The 16,121-nt window shown below is 39.0% G+C and overlaps 2 protein-coding genes across 7 annotated transcripts; one reads left to right on the forward strand and one right to left on the reverse strand.

Annotated features, from left to right (window-relative positions):
• The first annotated feature begins 69 nt into the window (after window positions 1-69).
• LOC131663498 (histone deacetylase complex subunit SAP130-like) lies at window positions 70-6,154 on the forward strand. 3 transcript variants are annotated; one of them, XM_058933946.1, is made up of 11 exons: window positions 70-1,088; window positions 1,166-1,389; window positions 2,168-2,299; window positions 2,425-2,517; window positions 2,853-3,264; window positions 3,610-3,801; window positions 4,229-4,739; window positions 4,817-4,963; window positions 5,048-5,479; window positions 5,551-5,744; window positions 5,836-6,154. In XM_058933946.1, exons 1-11 carry the CDS (start codon window positions 795-797, stop codon window positions 6,079-6,081), a joined length of 2,877 nt encoding a protein of 958 aa, XP_058789929.1. In that variant the 5' UTR covers window positions 70-794; the 3' UTR covers window positions 6,082-6,154. The 3 variants fall into 3 exon arrangements, with proteins under 3 accessions (XP_058789929.1, XP_058789930.1, XP_058789931.1); XM_058933947.1 differs by having other exon boundaries at window positions 5,051-5,479; XM_058933948.1 differs by lacking the exons at window positions 2,168-2,299; window positions 2,425-2,517.
• Window positions 6,155-6,328: 174 nt separating this feature from the next.
• Window positions 6,329-12,189, reverse strand: LOC131663590 (plasmanylethanolamine desaturase 1). 4 transcript variants are annotated; one of them, XM_058934066.1, is made up of 5 exons: window positions 12,081-12,189; window positions 10,142-10,875; window positions 9,858-10,069; window positions 9,565-9,783; window positions 6,329-9,487 (listed from the first exon to the last, which is right to left on the reverse strand). In XM_058934066.1, the coding sequence occupies exons 2-5, from the start codon at window positions 10,377-10,379 to the stop codon at window positions 9,227-9,229; spliced, it is 930 nt and encodes a 309-aa protein (XP_058790049.1). In that variant the 5' UTR covers window positions 10,380-10,875; window positions 12,081-12,189; the 3' UTR covers window positions 6,329-9,226. The 4 variants fall into 4 exon arrangements, with proteins under 4 accessions (XP_058790049.1, XP_058790051.1, XP_058790050.1 ...); XM_058934068.1 differs by having other exon boundaries at window positions 11,876-12,183; XM_058934067.1 differs by having other exon boundaries at window positions 11,872-12,183.
• Window positions 12,190-16,121: the final 3,932 nt, after the last annotated feature.

Genomic DNA, 16,121 nt, shown 5'->3' on the forward strand with positions numbered 1-16,121 from the left:
AGATACACGCACTGGATATCTTAGTGTTGGTGTGTATACGTTGTGCGTGCGATTGTGGGGGAAGAACTTGAAACAGCCGCTCTCAAAGTGAAAAGCGAACTGTTGGATTTGCCTTATATTCTATTCTTACTTTTGGGATATATCAATTAAATTTTTAATCAATTGTGAAAAAAATCATCTTTGCGCCTTCGGAAAAATTTTTGGAGTTGGAAAAGCGCGCGAATGCCTGACGGCCGCTGTCGGACAAGTGGATTCTCGAAGACGAGGAGATGCGTCGGCATCATCGCCACAACAAGGACGAGCACCCTCTATGCCGCGATAAAGTGGAATTTAAGGCACGCAAAAGCTGCCTCATCGACATTGACAATCAACAAACTATTAAATTATAATCTACAGGGCGATACTGGCTTTCAGCAAAAAATATGCCGACCTAACCTTTTATGTGAACTGTTGTACTCTAGAACAACTGTGTTTTGTTATGGTGCCGATTGATTTTTACATCTTAGCTCTGATTGGACGTTGTTTAATTTGACTTTGAAACGGAGGATGTTTACTTTCGCTGTTGTGAAAAGTTGAATGTGTGTAACCGTCGGAAAATGAATTCTCAAGGAGATTGTACATAACTGAATTGATTTTTAATTAGTATTTCCATGAATCATTCTGTTGTAGATACGTTGTTAATTTTATTATTAAATTTCGTTTACATCATATAGAATCAATTTTTAAGTCAGAGTTGTCACATTTGTAAATTTTGTATGAACTTGAGTGCCAATTAGTATTTAAAATTGAACAATATGAGTGGAAATAACAGTGTTTCCGATGGAGGGCAAGATAAGTCTGCCACAGAAACAACTGTGCAGACTGTTCCTCAGAACTTAACTACTATTCAAAGCATACAAACTGTTCAAAGTGTTCAAAATGTTGTACCAAGTAATATTCAGAGCATACAAACAGCTCAAGCTGTTACAGGACAAACTGCCACTTTAGTAGGTAAATCGATATCGCTAGAACTCAGTCCAAAACTATTAATGAAACAACCAATTGGAGCTAATGTCGCTGGATCTTCTGATAGTAAAATAGCTCCTACAGTATGTACTATATGAATGATAACCTTCCACATATATCAATAATGAAGAGTGCTAAATTTAATCATAAATTTTTATAGTTCTGTGCTGTTCCTGGATCAACTGTTCGAATAATTACACCAAGCATGATCAGTTCAATTGAGCGTCAGCCACAGGTTCAACAAACTTCTCAGCAGAGCAACGTTCCATCGACATATCATGTACCAAGAGGTCCTGCTGCAGTAGCTAATATTTCAACACCAAGAGCCACAGTGGCCACACCACTGAGAGCCATTAGTCAACCAATACCTGTTTCCAGGCCAGGGTAATTATATATAATGTTATGTGTATCGATAAATTATTATTGCCAAAAATCCAGTTTTCAATTGTTTAAGTAGATTAGAGTTTAATAATTTGATAAATATACGTATGGTGCAGAAAAATATTTTATTGCACAATCTACTTACACAATTCATAATGGAGTAACTTATAATGATATTTATAATGATAACCAAATTCAAGTCCTGTAAACATTGTTATTTCAATATGAACATATATAAAAGGAAATATTAAATTGATTGTAAAGTCGAATAGATTTTTTGTTTTGATAGTTATTAAACAGATCAAAAGGCTTTACCTGGAATATCATATCACATATAAAGCATTGATTAAAAATTAGCTTTGTTGAATTAGATGATGAATGGAAAAAGAACCATTATAATTGCTATAAATTATTAAATTATTCTAATGTTTGCTTTCAACCATCAAAATCTGCTTTCAAACTTAACTTCAAAAAATGCATGCGCACAGCACTATGCTTTTATGCTTATACCGAGTGCACACATTTAATAAATTTCATGAACTAAACTCACATTTTGCTAAGGAATGATGCTATATGATTTACATGTAATCATTGAATTAACAGAACTGGGAAAATTAGATGAACAGCTTGTTACCAATTAAATTACATTAAATGCAAAATTAAGAGTTTTTACTGTGCAAAGTAAAACACAAACTTAATGAATGTATCTAACATACATTTAATTTTTTGTTCTTTTATTTGCGTGTGCTATGTATGCGTGTTTGCTTGCGTGCTATTATAGTAATCCAACGATAGTCGTTGAACCTCGTGGACCTGCGCCAGTCACCAAAGCCTCAAGTACGACGGAAAAAGTCACCTTTAAACGTGTTAGTGTTATTGATTACTGTAAATCACCGGTTACTACCAATCCTCGGTAAATAACGCTTCGCAATATATATATTTTTTTCAGAAGAAATTTTTTATTTTTTTTTTTCACCACTATATTTTTTTCTTTACACTAATCTTTTGGGTATGTATGTATGCGCGTGTGCTATTTAGAGTTCCACTGAAGTTTGATAAGATGCGTCGAGCCTCCGAGGCTTCTTGTAATCTTATTGATTTAAGTGTATCAAGATCTACGTCTATGCCTAGGTAATTGATACTTAAAATATTATTTAATATCACACATCAAATGCATGTCCAAATCATCAGTTCATCAATGAAGATATGTCAATGACATAATATTCATAATTTGTTCAACAATTAAAAGCATGCGCACCATCCGTACTAAATCATGAAGTCACCAAGCAATGCGTTATACTAACATACAGAAGTAATCACGATTGGAAGATCAATATAAATACAGGCCAAAATAATAAAGAAAAAGCTCTCATCGCATCGACCACATTCGAGTATATTTTTAATGCGTGTACAACGATCAATTGGTACTGAAGCGATAATGCCCAAAATGTCTGCTCCTTCGACAGCATAAGCACGACGGTCTCGAGCACGCAGTGGCCGCCAAAAACGACATCAGTGGTGTACGCTCAGCCGCAGCGGCAACAATCGGTGCCAGTCGTTCGTCCACCTGTGCGACCGGTGACCGCGACGGTCTACACAAGCCAACCGCAGCAGACGCAACAACAGCAAACGCAGCCTCAGCAGCAGCAACAGCAACAACCGCGCCTCGTCACTCCAAGCCAAATTAGCGTTCAGGGCAGGCCGATACAAGCGACCGTCGTCACAGCTACTCCGAGACTCGTCACACCGGTGCAACTGCAAGCCCCCAACAGTACCATTACTCGCTTGCCTGCTCCTACTAGGCCACCGACTCCTCAGGTTGTCACCAGCTTACCGCAGGTCTCACAGGCTGCTCGACCCGTGCAGCAAACTATACAGGTGACAGTTCTTTGCATCTTAGCTTTTGTTTGCGTCGTTTCACGGGGACTTTTCATACGCATTAAAAAAAGAATCACCGCTAGCTTCATTCTTTTATCTCTTTCCATTTTTGTTTGTTTTTCTCCGGTGAAGTATTGCGGCACAAACTAAACAGAACTTTAGACAGAACTTCATTATGGATCACGTAAAATATTCAGTTTATCTTCGCACAAGTGTGGATGATAAGTTACTTCGATCTCATTAACACGTGATTTCCGTTATTGCATCTTCGAACAAAAGTAACAAGCCATTTTCACGACGCACCAATTTTTAACAACTTTTATAGCTCAATTCGTAAATTTTCAGACCAGTCAAACGGGTAGACCTATAAGCACTCCTATAAGTCGTATAGCCGTTCCGGCTCCGGTGATGGGAGCATCGAATAGAGTAGCTACAGTAACTTCAGTACAAACAAACGTTAACCGACAGCTAACCATTAACACTGCCGCAGCTACATCCACTGGCACTGTTAGTCGCATTGTCATTCCTCAACAAGCTGTAAGTTACAATTCTTTTTTCATTTATTAAATTCCTGCTAAGGTATTCATAATGACTCAAAAAAATATCGTAAAATTTTTTTATTGAACGAGCTGTTGCATCATTCAAGTTTCTGTTTTGGAAATAATCATCGTTATACACGTAATAATAAAAGAATAACGCTTCATAAGTTAACCCTTTTTCTTATACAATTATCGTTCATCTTTTATACTAGTATAATTATATTTCTCATCTTGTCCTTTCGAGACGTGCTTCGATCTTGGAAAAAGGTATAGGAAAAGGAATACTCTTATTAGTGTAGAGTATTGACAAATGTGCCTAATTCTTCAATTTCAAGTCAAAAATGGAATCAATGATGTCAAAAATCTAAGGATCTTAAACAAAATTCATCTAAAAAGACCACCGATAATATAAAAAATACTTACAGATTCAGCAGCAACAGCAACAACAACAAACCACTCCTCGTGTCGTTCAAACCGTAACACCAGTTAACTTCAGTCAAGTATCGCGGGTAATAGCTACAACTTCATCAGCAGCAGGAGTAGCGCGCGTCGCCCAGACGGGTTCAACTCCAGTGGCGCGCATCGCGAGTATGTCTTTGCATCCGTTACCACTAACTCCAGCAAGGACAACACCTCAAGGTACGCCACTGAAGGTCACCACTCAGACGCCGACCGGAACTACTATACAAGCGGTTCAGTTGAAACAAACCTCGGCGACGATCCAATCTCAACAGCAACAGTCTCAACCCCAGCAGCAGCAGCAGCAATCGCAGCAACAACAGCAAGTACAAACATCGTCGACGATACCACGGCAAATTACCGGTTTGAACAGCGTGAGCGTTGCGTCGACCAGCGCAGCAAGTCAACAGTCTGCCCAAGTGCAAGGACAGTATTTGCATTCGCAGCACACCACTTATTACTCTATCGAACCGTCGGGTAAGATTTCAGATTTTGTACTTTGAATTAAAGTTATAAAGGGTTAAAAAGTAACATTGCTGATTCGTTGTATTTAGGTGCCTATTCGCAATATCGCCAGACTTCTGTACAGCCAGTCAGGTTACTTGTTGAACAAGGATACGAAGAACCTCTCGCGAAACCAAACGCATCACCCAGACCCAGCATTTTAAGGAAAAGAGAGCACGATGGGTCTCCAGGAAAAAGTAATTATTTGTAACGATTATTTGCAACAATCTTTCAACTATCAAAACTTCTGTTTTACTAAAAGTTTGATTTTTTGTTTTAAGTAGGCGTAGCTAAAAATTTAGTGCCTGTATTAGCATCTTTACCTGGGACATCATTGCACGTGAGTCCGCCAAGTTCACCGAAAGGTGATCGAGACAACGGTGGCAATCATAGCTCTGGCTCTACGACAGTCTCTGCAACATCGTCACCTGGTCTCGATGAAGAACCAGAGCAGTCTCGCATTACGATCAATCCAACGGTAGAAATGTCGCCGCGCAAGAAACCACGTAAGCAACAATTAACCGCTGTGGAGATCACCGAATCTTTGTGTAAAGAGGACATGATGTTCATTACGGAGGAGAAGATTAGAAAGGATCTTCTGAATGTTAAGGAAGATTCAAAAGACAAATACGTTGATAGAAAGCATGGATCTACCTCCCAACAGGAAGCGAAATCTCAACAAACGAATCAAAAAAATAGGCCGACTCTTTTAGGTAAGAGTTTTTCATCGTCTAACGATGTAATTTTGATATGTATATATAATTAAATCTGATATTGTTTTTAGAACCTGGGTACAAAAATCAGTATAATGGTCGGATGCATCATTTCAAACGACCAAGCGATGTAAAAGCTAAAATAGAAAATAAGCCAACTATTTATGAAATTGCTCAAGAAAAAGATATAATGAAAAGAATAGAAGGATGGAAAGTACATCATTTGACGGCGCAAATGGAAGATCTAGCCGAAACAGAAAAATGGGTATGTGTGTATATAAATATATAATTTGTAAACGAATTTATTGTTGGTAGTTGCCATTAAAAGATGATCATTGAATGAACTTTGATTAAAGGTTTATGAAAAGTTAAGAGGTACACTTACACTGTTGGAGAATCAACAAAATAGGGATGGTCAAAATGATCACCTGGAAAAAGTGAATGAACTGATAAAAGGAAATATGCAGCGTAGTAACTTAATTAGTGACGGAATGAATGAAGCTCGCACGCAGCTCATGAGTATGTTTGATCATAAACCTAACGTTTCCAACTTATTGCAGAAATGTATGAATAAACGTGCGCAGAAAAAGAAAGAAAAGTGAAGTGTATAGTGAAAAAAGTGAAAATTTGTTGAAATAAAAAACCTTGATATATAAATATATAAATAAGTTAATTCTAAGGATATATATTATTTTTATGAAAAATTCTATTACCAATAAATGGAAAAGAGTTTGCAAATTTAAAAAATTATAGTAGTCTATCGGTTTTTTCTAACATGAATCTATATAACACGTCATGCATGCTAAAAGTTTAAAAACATTAAGGGTATATTTAACAGATCAATTTTCTTAGAAGTCATATTTTTATTTCCGCTCATAGCATTAAATGACATTTTTTTATTAAAATATTTTATCGTTAACTCAGGCTATTAAGATGTATATAATTTCTGAAGCCAGTTTAAAAAACTGATTACAGCGGATTGACAAATTGTAAATATATTCTAATTTAAGAGATTCTGAAAAGGTCAAATATTTGGTACTATGTTTATTTTGAATGAACATTTCTATTCACGTTATCATTGTCCTGTAACTTTCTTTAAACGCAGCATTATACAGCTATTTATACAAAATGACGTAGCTTTCTCATCACTCAATGCATTACTAACAAAGTAGAAATCGTGTTATTTAAATTGTTATAAAATACGGAAACTTCTAAAATATAAAATTACGTCGTTTCAATTTCCTGAAGCAATTTACAGACTTTTAATTTAAATATGTTTTATTTACTCCAATGATGTATTCAGTGGAATAAAAAGTTACAGATAATTGAAGCTTTTATCTGACGTACGTGCTATTATCGTGTTCGTAAAAATCTTTACATAATTATGCAGACTTCGGAGTTTCAAGATTTCATCGTATTTTGTTTATTCTGCCTCAGACATAGTCTAATTTTTGTATACATTTATAAATATTTCGCTTGCAGTAAGCACAGACACTTTTTTCTTATTTTAATTCAAGCCTCCTCATTCTCGTGTGCATGGACTTTTCTGTGTATACTACTACACTTTACTATCAATAGTTAAAAGATTTTCATAAAAATTAAATGCTAAATTATGACGTCGTTCAAAATATATATGCGCATCAAAATTATTACTTTCATCGTTAATTAGAATGAAAACATTTACTATTGTTTGTTTGATATCACACAAATATAGTTAGAGAACTTAAGCGTGAGAAGTATTATTAATCTTTTCTCGTGAAAAAAATTTTAAAGAAGTAAAATTTTTTTATTATTGTAATCTTTGTGTATTGCTTCGCTACCAATGCGCAAAAGCATCAAAACTATTTTTTGAAGTTGTATAAAATTGACACAAAAATTTAGGCAAACTGATGAGCGGTTTGTTAAACTGTTTTTTATTTTTTGCAATGTGAAAGATTTTGATGAATAGAAAAAATACAGGTTATTAAAATTAAATTGAAAATTATGTTCCATTATGCAAATGTGCTCTTCTTTAATTTAACAAATCAATTCCGATCAATAATTCTTTGTATTTAGGTAATATATTTTCAAAATATATAAAATTGGTAAACTTGCGAACGTCGAAATTGTAAAAATATAAAATTTTATTCAAATAAAATCTTTTGCATTAACAATATAACAAGCAATATATTATAGTTTTCTTTGGAACAGAAGCTGCCACAATATAAACATTTTTGATAGCAATAACTTTGTTCATAAACTCGATCCATTCCAAATAAAAGGAACTATGTTACATGAATTTGTTGCTATAAATAACTACATTAAAAATTTTTATTAATACAGCATTGCGTTATTTACAAACGCGTTTATTCGTTAGCACTTTGTGTCAAACTTTTTTTAGCGATATCATTATAAACCGCTTTAATTAACCATTTCTTTGGTCCCTGAACCTTCTAGCTGTATGCGTACTTAACACCTTACATTTTTTTAAATACATATTGTGCTCTGAGAATGGTAATCTAGGTGGAAGTTGCAGAAAAGAAATTGTATGAAACAGTATTATGGAATAATTACGAGTAGTTTCAAAAATTGCTCGATTAAATTTTATTCGTGAGTAACAACTATGTATAAACTAAAGAAAGACTTAAAGATAATTAGATTTTGAAATAATGCTTCCGATATAAAATAACGTAAAAAATGTGCAAGTGTGCAAATTCCTCCTAATATCAAAATGTCAACCGCTTGAGTACGTTCAATTATCTTGAATTATCCATTGAAACGCCAAATATATCTATGAAAATAAAACATGAATAAAAAAGAATCTAAAATTTGTAAAATATAAAAAACACGTTACATACAAATTGAATATCGGGATAACTTATCTTTGATCATAACAGTGTGTATCCATAAAACGGTTGAACAACAAAACATCATGAAGCACTTATTAATTATAAATCTGATTGAAATTGTTCTGTGAATATAAGAGGTTCAGGGAAATTTTGTGCGATGCATGTCCGAATAAAGGTAATGTAAATTGGCCAAGCGCATACGTTTAATAATATAAAAAATCTTCATCGTCTTGACACGCGTGTCATACCTACGTATAAATTTTATATCAGAAGCTTATATTAACCACGCGACGTTCTGACTACTAGTTCATTCGATATCCACTGCTGACATAAAAGTTGCAGTTCGAGTTCATAAAATATTTAAATTTACTATTAAATTTTTCTTGGAAAAATATTCTCGGACTGTCATTACTATACTTATTGAAAAAATTATACTTTTACATTTAGAATATAGTATCGCTTTCGTAAAAATTGTATTTAAATATGCACTTTGTGTTTAAACTCCGTCGATATTCAACATTAATATCCTATACGTAACTGCAATATTTTCATGACTAAAGAATTTTTCTTGTAAATACTCGTCTATTTGTATCATCTAAAATGTTCACACACACTCATTCTTTTTGTGTATGCATTCAATACCTTATAGTCCGTTATTCCGTTACGCTTCATGCAGTCTTTTAAGGCTTTTATAATCGGCATTCCTTCCAATACAAAATACACGCTTTAACAATATTATTGCGTGACCGTTTCGCGGAGCATCTTGAGAATACTTGTTATTGGTTTACAAAAATAAGAACCAACGAAAATACCAATCGAAACGTGAAAAATGATTCGATATCAATCGTATGATTAGAAAAATTGATAAGTTTGCCGATGCAAAATTATTATCAAAAACAAATGCCGCTTGGTTAGTACCTCAAGAACGCTTCTGGGCCCATTTCATATCGTCCGCTCGAGGTTTACAGCCCGTCGTAGCTTCTATGACGCACTCTAAAATGTACCAAAAATGCAGTTTTTCCAAAGGCCAGTTCAACCAACCAGTTGTAATACAAAAATACGTTTCATGCGGTGCAACGTGATGAATACGATGATGCCGTCTGGGTAAGATTATTCGATGATCCTGCAGCCAAACAACGTATGAAGGTAGCCCAAAGTAAGTGTGAGACCATTTGTGAATCTATTAATATAAACAAATGATTGGTCAACGAATGAAATCTTAATGCCTTTGAGATTTACATGAATATAAGCATTTACTTGATTAGTCAACGCTACAAATATCGTCAGTTGAAACCAAAAACCTATCCAGAAGAATTTTCTTTGGATTTCTGCTTCAGGCAAGAAAATAAAGTCCCACGTCAATTTGCACAGCACTGGTATGGTAACTGCAAATGTATCACCATTTGTTTCTATAAAATCATGCCTCGTAATACTAGTTGGGTCGATATGATGTTCACGAAACGGTCTGAGAAAATTCTAAAACCAAAATTCCTCGATAAGTCGACATGAGAAACTTGTAGAGCAGTATGCTTGGGCTGTCAAACTGATACCTTTCCTACAATTGGCAGCTCGATAGATCCCCACGTGTCTGCTGCCCAGTGTGCAAAACCAGAAATAAAATCAGCCGTGACAACTCCACATAATGCTGCGACAATGATTGAACTCAAGTTTTCCAATTTTATTCGTACAAGTATAAACAGAAAGTTGAGAGCCATCAGAGTTATGCAAAAAGACAGGCAAATTATTTCTTGAATTCTTTTCCCTGAAAAAATTCGCCTTTCGTTTAATTGTTTTTCTAGCCATTGGGAAAATGTGCAATTAGTTGATAATTTACCTCTACTATATAAACCAGCCAGCTCTTGCGCCCCTTTATGATTCGGACCCCATCGTGGAGCCGATCTTTCTTCGGTTGATATAGGCGCGATCGTTTCGGAATTAGCATTAGGATCATCTTCTAGCATAGAATTTTCATAAATCTGACATTCTGTTTTCACAGGAGCCAAAAAGTTTGAAGCCATTTTACAAGCTGCCGAAGCGGCTTGACCCAAATGTGGCATAGCTGCAGCTTCCATTGCGACCAGTTTTTGTTTCTTTTGTTTTCTGTAGCTCTGTGGAGTCGATATAGAAATTCTTGGATTCTCAGTTAAACTACGAGTCTCGATATTACGACAAATTATACGTTGACAGGAAAGATTCAATCAATTGTCATTCGATCAACCGTCCACATACTTTTCTATCCGCGTGAAAATGTAAACGCGCTTTCCAGCGCGTCTTACTAGGTACTACGCTTGGATCACAATACTGTAAACTGCTTCCTCTCCACTTAGATCTATTGCGTTGATAATAGGACTTGCCAGTCCAGCACACTCTACTTCAGGCAACTGACTCCGTGAATGCAACGAATCAAGAGCCTTCATCCTGTTTTCACAAGGCTATTACCTCGATATGTTTCGTTTGAACATCCAACTTTGTCTTTACGATCGCTTCAAAAAATAATTCATCCGCAATCTATATCCGTCGATGTTCTTCATCCGATATCTGGCATATAGCTCGGTTCACTATTGTCGACTGAAATAAAAAATAAGGCAATTAATTGATTGAAAAATAAGACCCGAGACAAGCTTGAACCTAGTCTTCGGAAATATTAGTCTGTACTGCTTGGTGCAGTTCATTGCCCTGCTAAATCACGCGCGCGAAACGCGATAAAGCTGGATTAAGATTCAATTTCATAAACGAAGAATCATTATGACGTTGCGCGAAATTGGACAAACAAGGTCTGCGCGATCGGCATTACTTTTAATTCGAACATTGTTGCTCTTAATTTGGCACAGTCGCTCGATCTTAACAAGCCTGTTATTTGCTTTGCCATTAATTCAAGTCACGCGGAAAATGACAAAGCGTTCGTTATTTCGCACGATCGAAACGGCAAGGGGACTCCGAAGGCAATGAAATACGCGTTAAAAGAGCTATCGACTCTTCTTAAAGCGCCTCTAGAAATAACCGCGCGGCAAGAAGTTTTGTCGCGGGAATTTTGCGATTTTACGCCAAACTGTTAAGCAGATCGATTTTCGCGCGTAAGAAAGCGCTCCGATTCTATCTAGAGCTCGTCGCTCGAGCTAGAGGCGCCCGCGGCTAACGGGGCCACGCGTGGAGCGGCCAAACAAAGCCGAGCAACAAAACAACAACATTCTGCTGCATCGTCCGACCGGTCGAGCGCTCGGTGACGCAAGAATCTCTGCGCCTGTATCAATTGAAATCGCATATCTCGCGTCCCGTTCGAGCGCTGCCGCGCGTTCGTGCACACGGAGGCGCGCTGGCAGACAGCGGGCGCGTCGCGGCCGGCCTTTTTCTCCTCCCTTTTTCCTCTTCGAAGCTGGCTCGCCGAGGAGCAGCCGCGCCGCGGTCTTCGCCTCTTCGCGGCCGATTACGCACTTCGTCATCGACGCTCACTTCCTTTCGGCGCTGATCTCACTGGCAGCGCGCTGCACGCAACCACGCACGCACGCACGCACGCACGCACACACATTGGCGTTAACGAGTCGAGGACAAAGCGCGATTCGTTACCTACGTAATGATCGCCGGCGATGGATCGGAAAAGCTTGCGGCCCGAGGTCGGCCAAAAATAAGCGCGACCGAGCGAGAGGCCCGGCGCGAGCGATTGACGGGTCCGCGTGTCCCCTACCCCCCTTCCCGTAATTTCGAGGCGAGAAACAGGCAAAGAAGGCAGGCCGCTCGTCGAAATTAACCGAAAACTGCCGCAGCGAGGCGCATACCTCGAGAGACAGAGACCGAGCGAGCGACCGAGCGAGAGAGAGAGAGAGAGCGAACGGACGGCGAGTGGGTCGCGCGATGCGACAACTCCGTCGACGGCTATAAACTGCGCGCGACTGCTGGCCGGCTATGTGCCTCGCCTCGCCTTACGTCGTCACGATGGTTACCTCCCCCCTCCTGCTCCTCGCTCGCGCGCGCTCTCTCTCTCTCTCTCTCTCTCTCTCTCCCCCTGTCCCTCCTTTGCTCGCGCCGTCCTCCTCCGCGTTGGCGCGCGCCCGCGGATGTCAGCCCTCTTTCCGGCCGAGCGCCGCCACCCCCGCGCGCGCTGCTCCTGGGGTTGGGTTAGCTGGACGCGATTACGAGCTAGCTTCCTTGGCGATCGCGCCCGCCCGCGATGCCCTCTTCGCGCCTTCGAGTTTGCGAGCTGTCGGCGATTGATTGCTCGGCCGAAGTCGCGCGTCGCTGCACCAAGAGGCAGCGGTCGACGAGTAATCTTGAATTTCCCGAGGGATATAGGCGGCGCGGCGCGGCGGATGCTTCGCGAGGCGGCCGCTCGGAAAGGGAAGATCGTTATTGTCTCGCGAACGTCGAGGTCGCGCGTCGTGCGCGGATCTGCGCGCCGGCAAAGGAAAAGTCGTACCGGTCGCGCGACGCTCGTCGTTAGTAATTCGTGCATGCCCACCGACGAGCGGGCGTATCGGCTCGGAGCAAAGTCACTTCGCCACCGAATCCATATACGCTTGGCCGACCTACTTACAGCTCGGTTTTTCAGCAATACGCTCGAGACCATTAATTAAACACGGCAATATAGCTCTCCGCTCCCCGAACTCGAATGCCTCGGAACAGATGATGTCGGAAAATATATATCGGCGACAGTTTGAAAAAGCACGAGTGTATTTGCAGTATTCAACGCCTCTGTCGTGGCATTGATATTGGATGAGTCACCGTTTGCTCATCTCCGCGGAGTAGCCGCCAACGACGACATATCTTCAAGTGCATTATGATACGAATCTTCCAAGCCACTATCGATTTTTACTCGAATCACGAACAGACTAATAACACGTGCGTCATATCTTTGACGCTGTTTGACCGACCATTCATCCTTATCCGTATACGCCAAAATGCTCCGAAGGGCTTTATTGCACAACCCTCGCACCGTAATGCTTATATATGTCGATTGAGGGTTCCTTATCTGGCTATTATTTACCTTCGAACATAAAAAGAATAATACCATTACCGTTGTGATGTAATACAGCGCGATCGTGCGATTTATGTTCTATTAATGGCAACGCTCTGAATTAAATTTTGAATGTCAATGGGAATGAAGACATTCACAATTTCAAAAGGGCGTACGAATAAAAAAAATCCTGAAAATTTGAATGTCGAGCAATCACGTCGCACGCAGTTCTCGCGTAGTGAGCGTTCAGAAAGGTGAAATTGCTGAAAAGTGGCTAGCGTGTAAATATACCTTTCGACGGATTTAATGTCTGACCCGCTAAAAAAGTAACGAGCACACCCACGTACGTATACATACAACTGCTAATCGAATATCAATACTAATTGAAGTCATTATGACGGGAGGCACTCATTAAAAAAATATTCAGCGTTAAATTGTATCGTAAAACATGAAAATATTTTCAAGTAGCTGTTTGCGTGAGTGTTGTATGTGCTTTATATGTATGTTTATAGAGTATTCGAATTTCGTGCGAGCGAATTTTTGAATGAAATTTAATTGAGAAAAGTTTAAGCGCCAGTAAAGTTTGCGTTTGATCGAAACTTAAATACTTTCCGGTCGTTGGAATTAACAGTCATTGTTCCAAAGGACACGCGCCACGAAGAAAATGTTGCAATGAGACTCCCGATCGAGTCGTGCACACAGCAGGTCGAACTTCGCCATCGTCAATTACATGGTGCGAGCACAGTTGCACGACGCATCGTGAAATCTTGAATAGGTAAACGCGATAACAAAAGGTAAAGAAGTGACAATGAGTTGGCGTCTTTTGTTTGGAGTGGCCGAGGTTGCGAATCGAGCGTTTGCTTATGAACGCGCGCATTCGAGTATATAGGGGATAGCACACCGGGGCCTATAGAGCGTGTCCGGCTGGCATTTAGTATTTATGAAGAGCGACCGATCGATCAAGACTCGCCGATAAGATACTTACTCGAGCAAAAAAAAACAGCAATAATAAAATTCGCGAAAAGGAAACCCGTCGACGTTCAGTTTTTTTTTTTTTTTTTTTTTTTTTCGATATGTCGCCAAGGGTTGATCGAGTACACTCGTGTTTCAAGCTCTTTCTCCTTCCATTTACTCGTAAACACTCTACGCGCGTTTGTATCTCGTGTGTTTGTCACTGACGTTAGCTCTAAACAGAGCGAACGGTTATCTTAGTTTTCTTTTTGCTCCGTGATTTATTCATCTACCGATAACAGATAAAATTATGCACTACTTTTGCTCAAGAAAACTCAAGGATACGTAAACGCTTGCCGTCGACTTCTTTTTCTTTTTATTTCGAAAAATCAATTATAACGATTCTCGCTCGTTTGCTTTTCTTTAATAGCTTGTAGAGTTTAAATGACAGGTTTCAGTCATTGAAATGACTAATTGACTTTCGTTCTGCGCGCTCGCGTTTTCTTTTTCAATGTTAAACCAATCGATAAAAAAAGCTATTACCGTGCGCCCTACTTTTAGAAACGCGAAATCGCAAAAACAATAATAATGTTGAAAAGAAGAAAAGGAAAAAGAACAAGCGAAACGTATGAATTCTTTGGTATATTTAGACAGAGAATCAGTCCAGAAATGGACTTGCCGACGAGCGTCAGTGGGTGACGGGCGCCTCGCCCTGGTCAAAGGCGCATCAGGTGGATTTACGAGGGCGGAGCAGCGCTCGTCGAGCTCAAGCGCGCAATAAACCTACCCGACGATTGTCCGAGGCCATTAATCAGCCTCGCTTTTTCTTCGCTTCTTTGACTGGCGAATCATCGCCACGTCGTCGAATATTAAATCAGCAGGTCGTACGAAGCTCCGAGTATATATGAAGAATCGATCGCGGCGCGACGACTTGGATTTCTGCCTCCCTCTCGCCCTCGCTTTCGCGCGACCCCGCTCTCGGGCTAAATCATATGCAGGAACGCCCGCTCGGCGCGCGAACTTACACGTACGAATGCTGCTGCAAGTCGAGCTTGCTTTCTCGGAAAGGGGGAAACTTGTTCTTGCGCGCCCGATGCTCTAGTTTATAAGCCGCGCGAGCGTGCGCCCACGCCATGCGTGTTTTAAAGCTCGTGCGAGAGATAAAAAGAAAAAAAAAGAACAATGAACTTGACTTGTATGCGAGCAACGCGATCACTTGCTTTTCACGCGAGCTTTTCAAGTGTTTTCGGATACCTGTTGTATGCTGGACTAAAGAATGAAATGCGGATTGATGCATCAAGTGAGTTTGATTGTTACGTCAAATGTTAACAACGTCCATTAAAAGCGATTGTGTATACTTTATAGTATTTCCTTATTTTAGATATATATATATATATACATAAAAAGATTTTCGTATTCTTAAATGCCACATGGGCAACAAGTTTTTCGATAAGATTATCATGTTGCCTAAACTTAGTATAGTACTTTTATGAATGTCAGAACCTATTGACCGCTACTGATCAAAGTATTTTGGCAATTAATTAGAATTCTAAATATCACGCGAAAAATAAATCGATTGAAAATTATAGTATTGAAAAAAATGAATTATTTATTTCTTTTTTGAAATGTCTGGAGAGTATGTCGAAAACATAAATTTCAACCGTTAAGATTAGATAACTTTAATAACTCAAACGAGTTTGCAACGCACGAAATGAAAAATAGTTACGAAATAATTATTTAATGCATATTTAGCAGTAGTCAGTCAAATTATACGTTTAACAGTAATAAACGGAATATTACGCAACCGAAGTCGTAGTTTACTGAATTTTCATGACAAAGGAGTCTTCGTAAGCTCGACAACGAAACTTGTTTCTAAGTCACAACGGCTAAATATAAAAATCGATTTTCAATCATT

Source organism: Phymastichus coffea, unplaced genomic scaffold (genome assembly GCF_024137745.1).
Source record: "Phymastichus coffea isolate CEN01 unplaced genomic scaffold, Cenicafe_Pcof_1.1 PCOF00036, whole genome shotgun sequence".
In the NCBI taxonomy this organism is placed as follows: Eukaryota; Metazoa; Arthropoda; class Insecta; order Hymenoptera; family Eulophidae; genus Phymastichus; species Phymastichus coffea.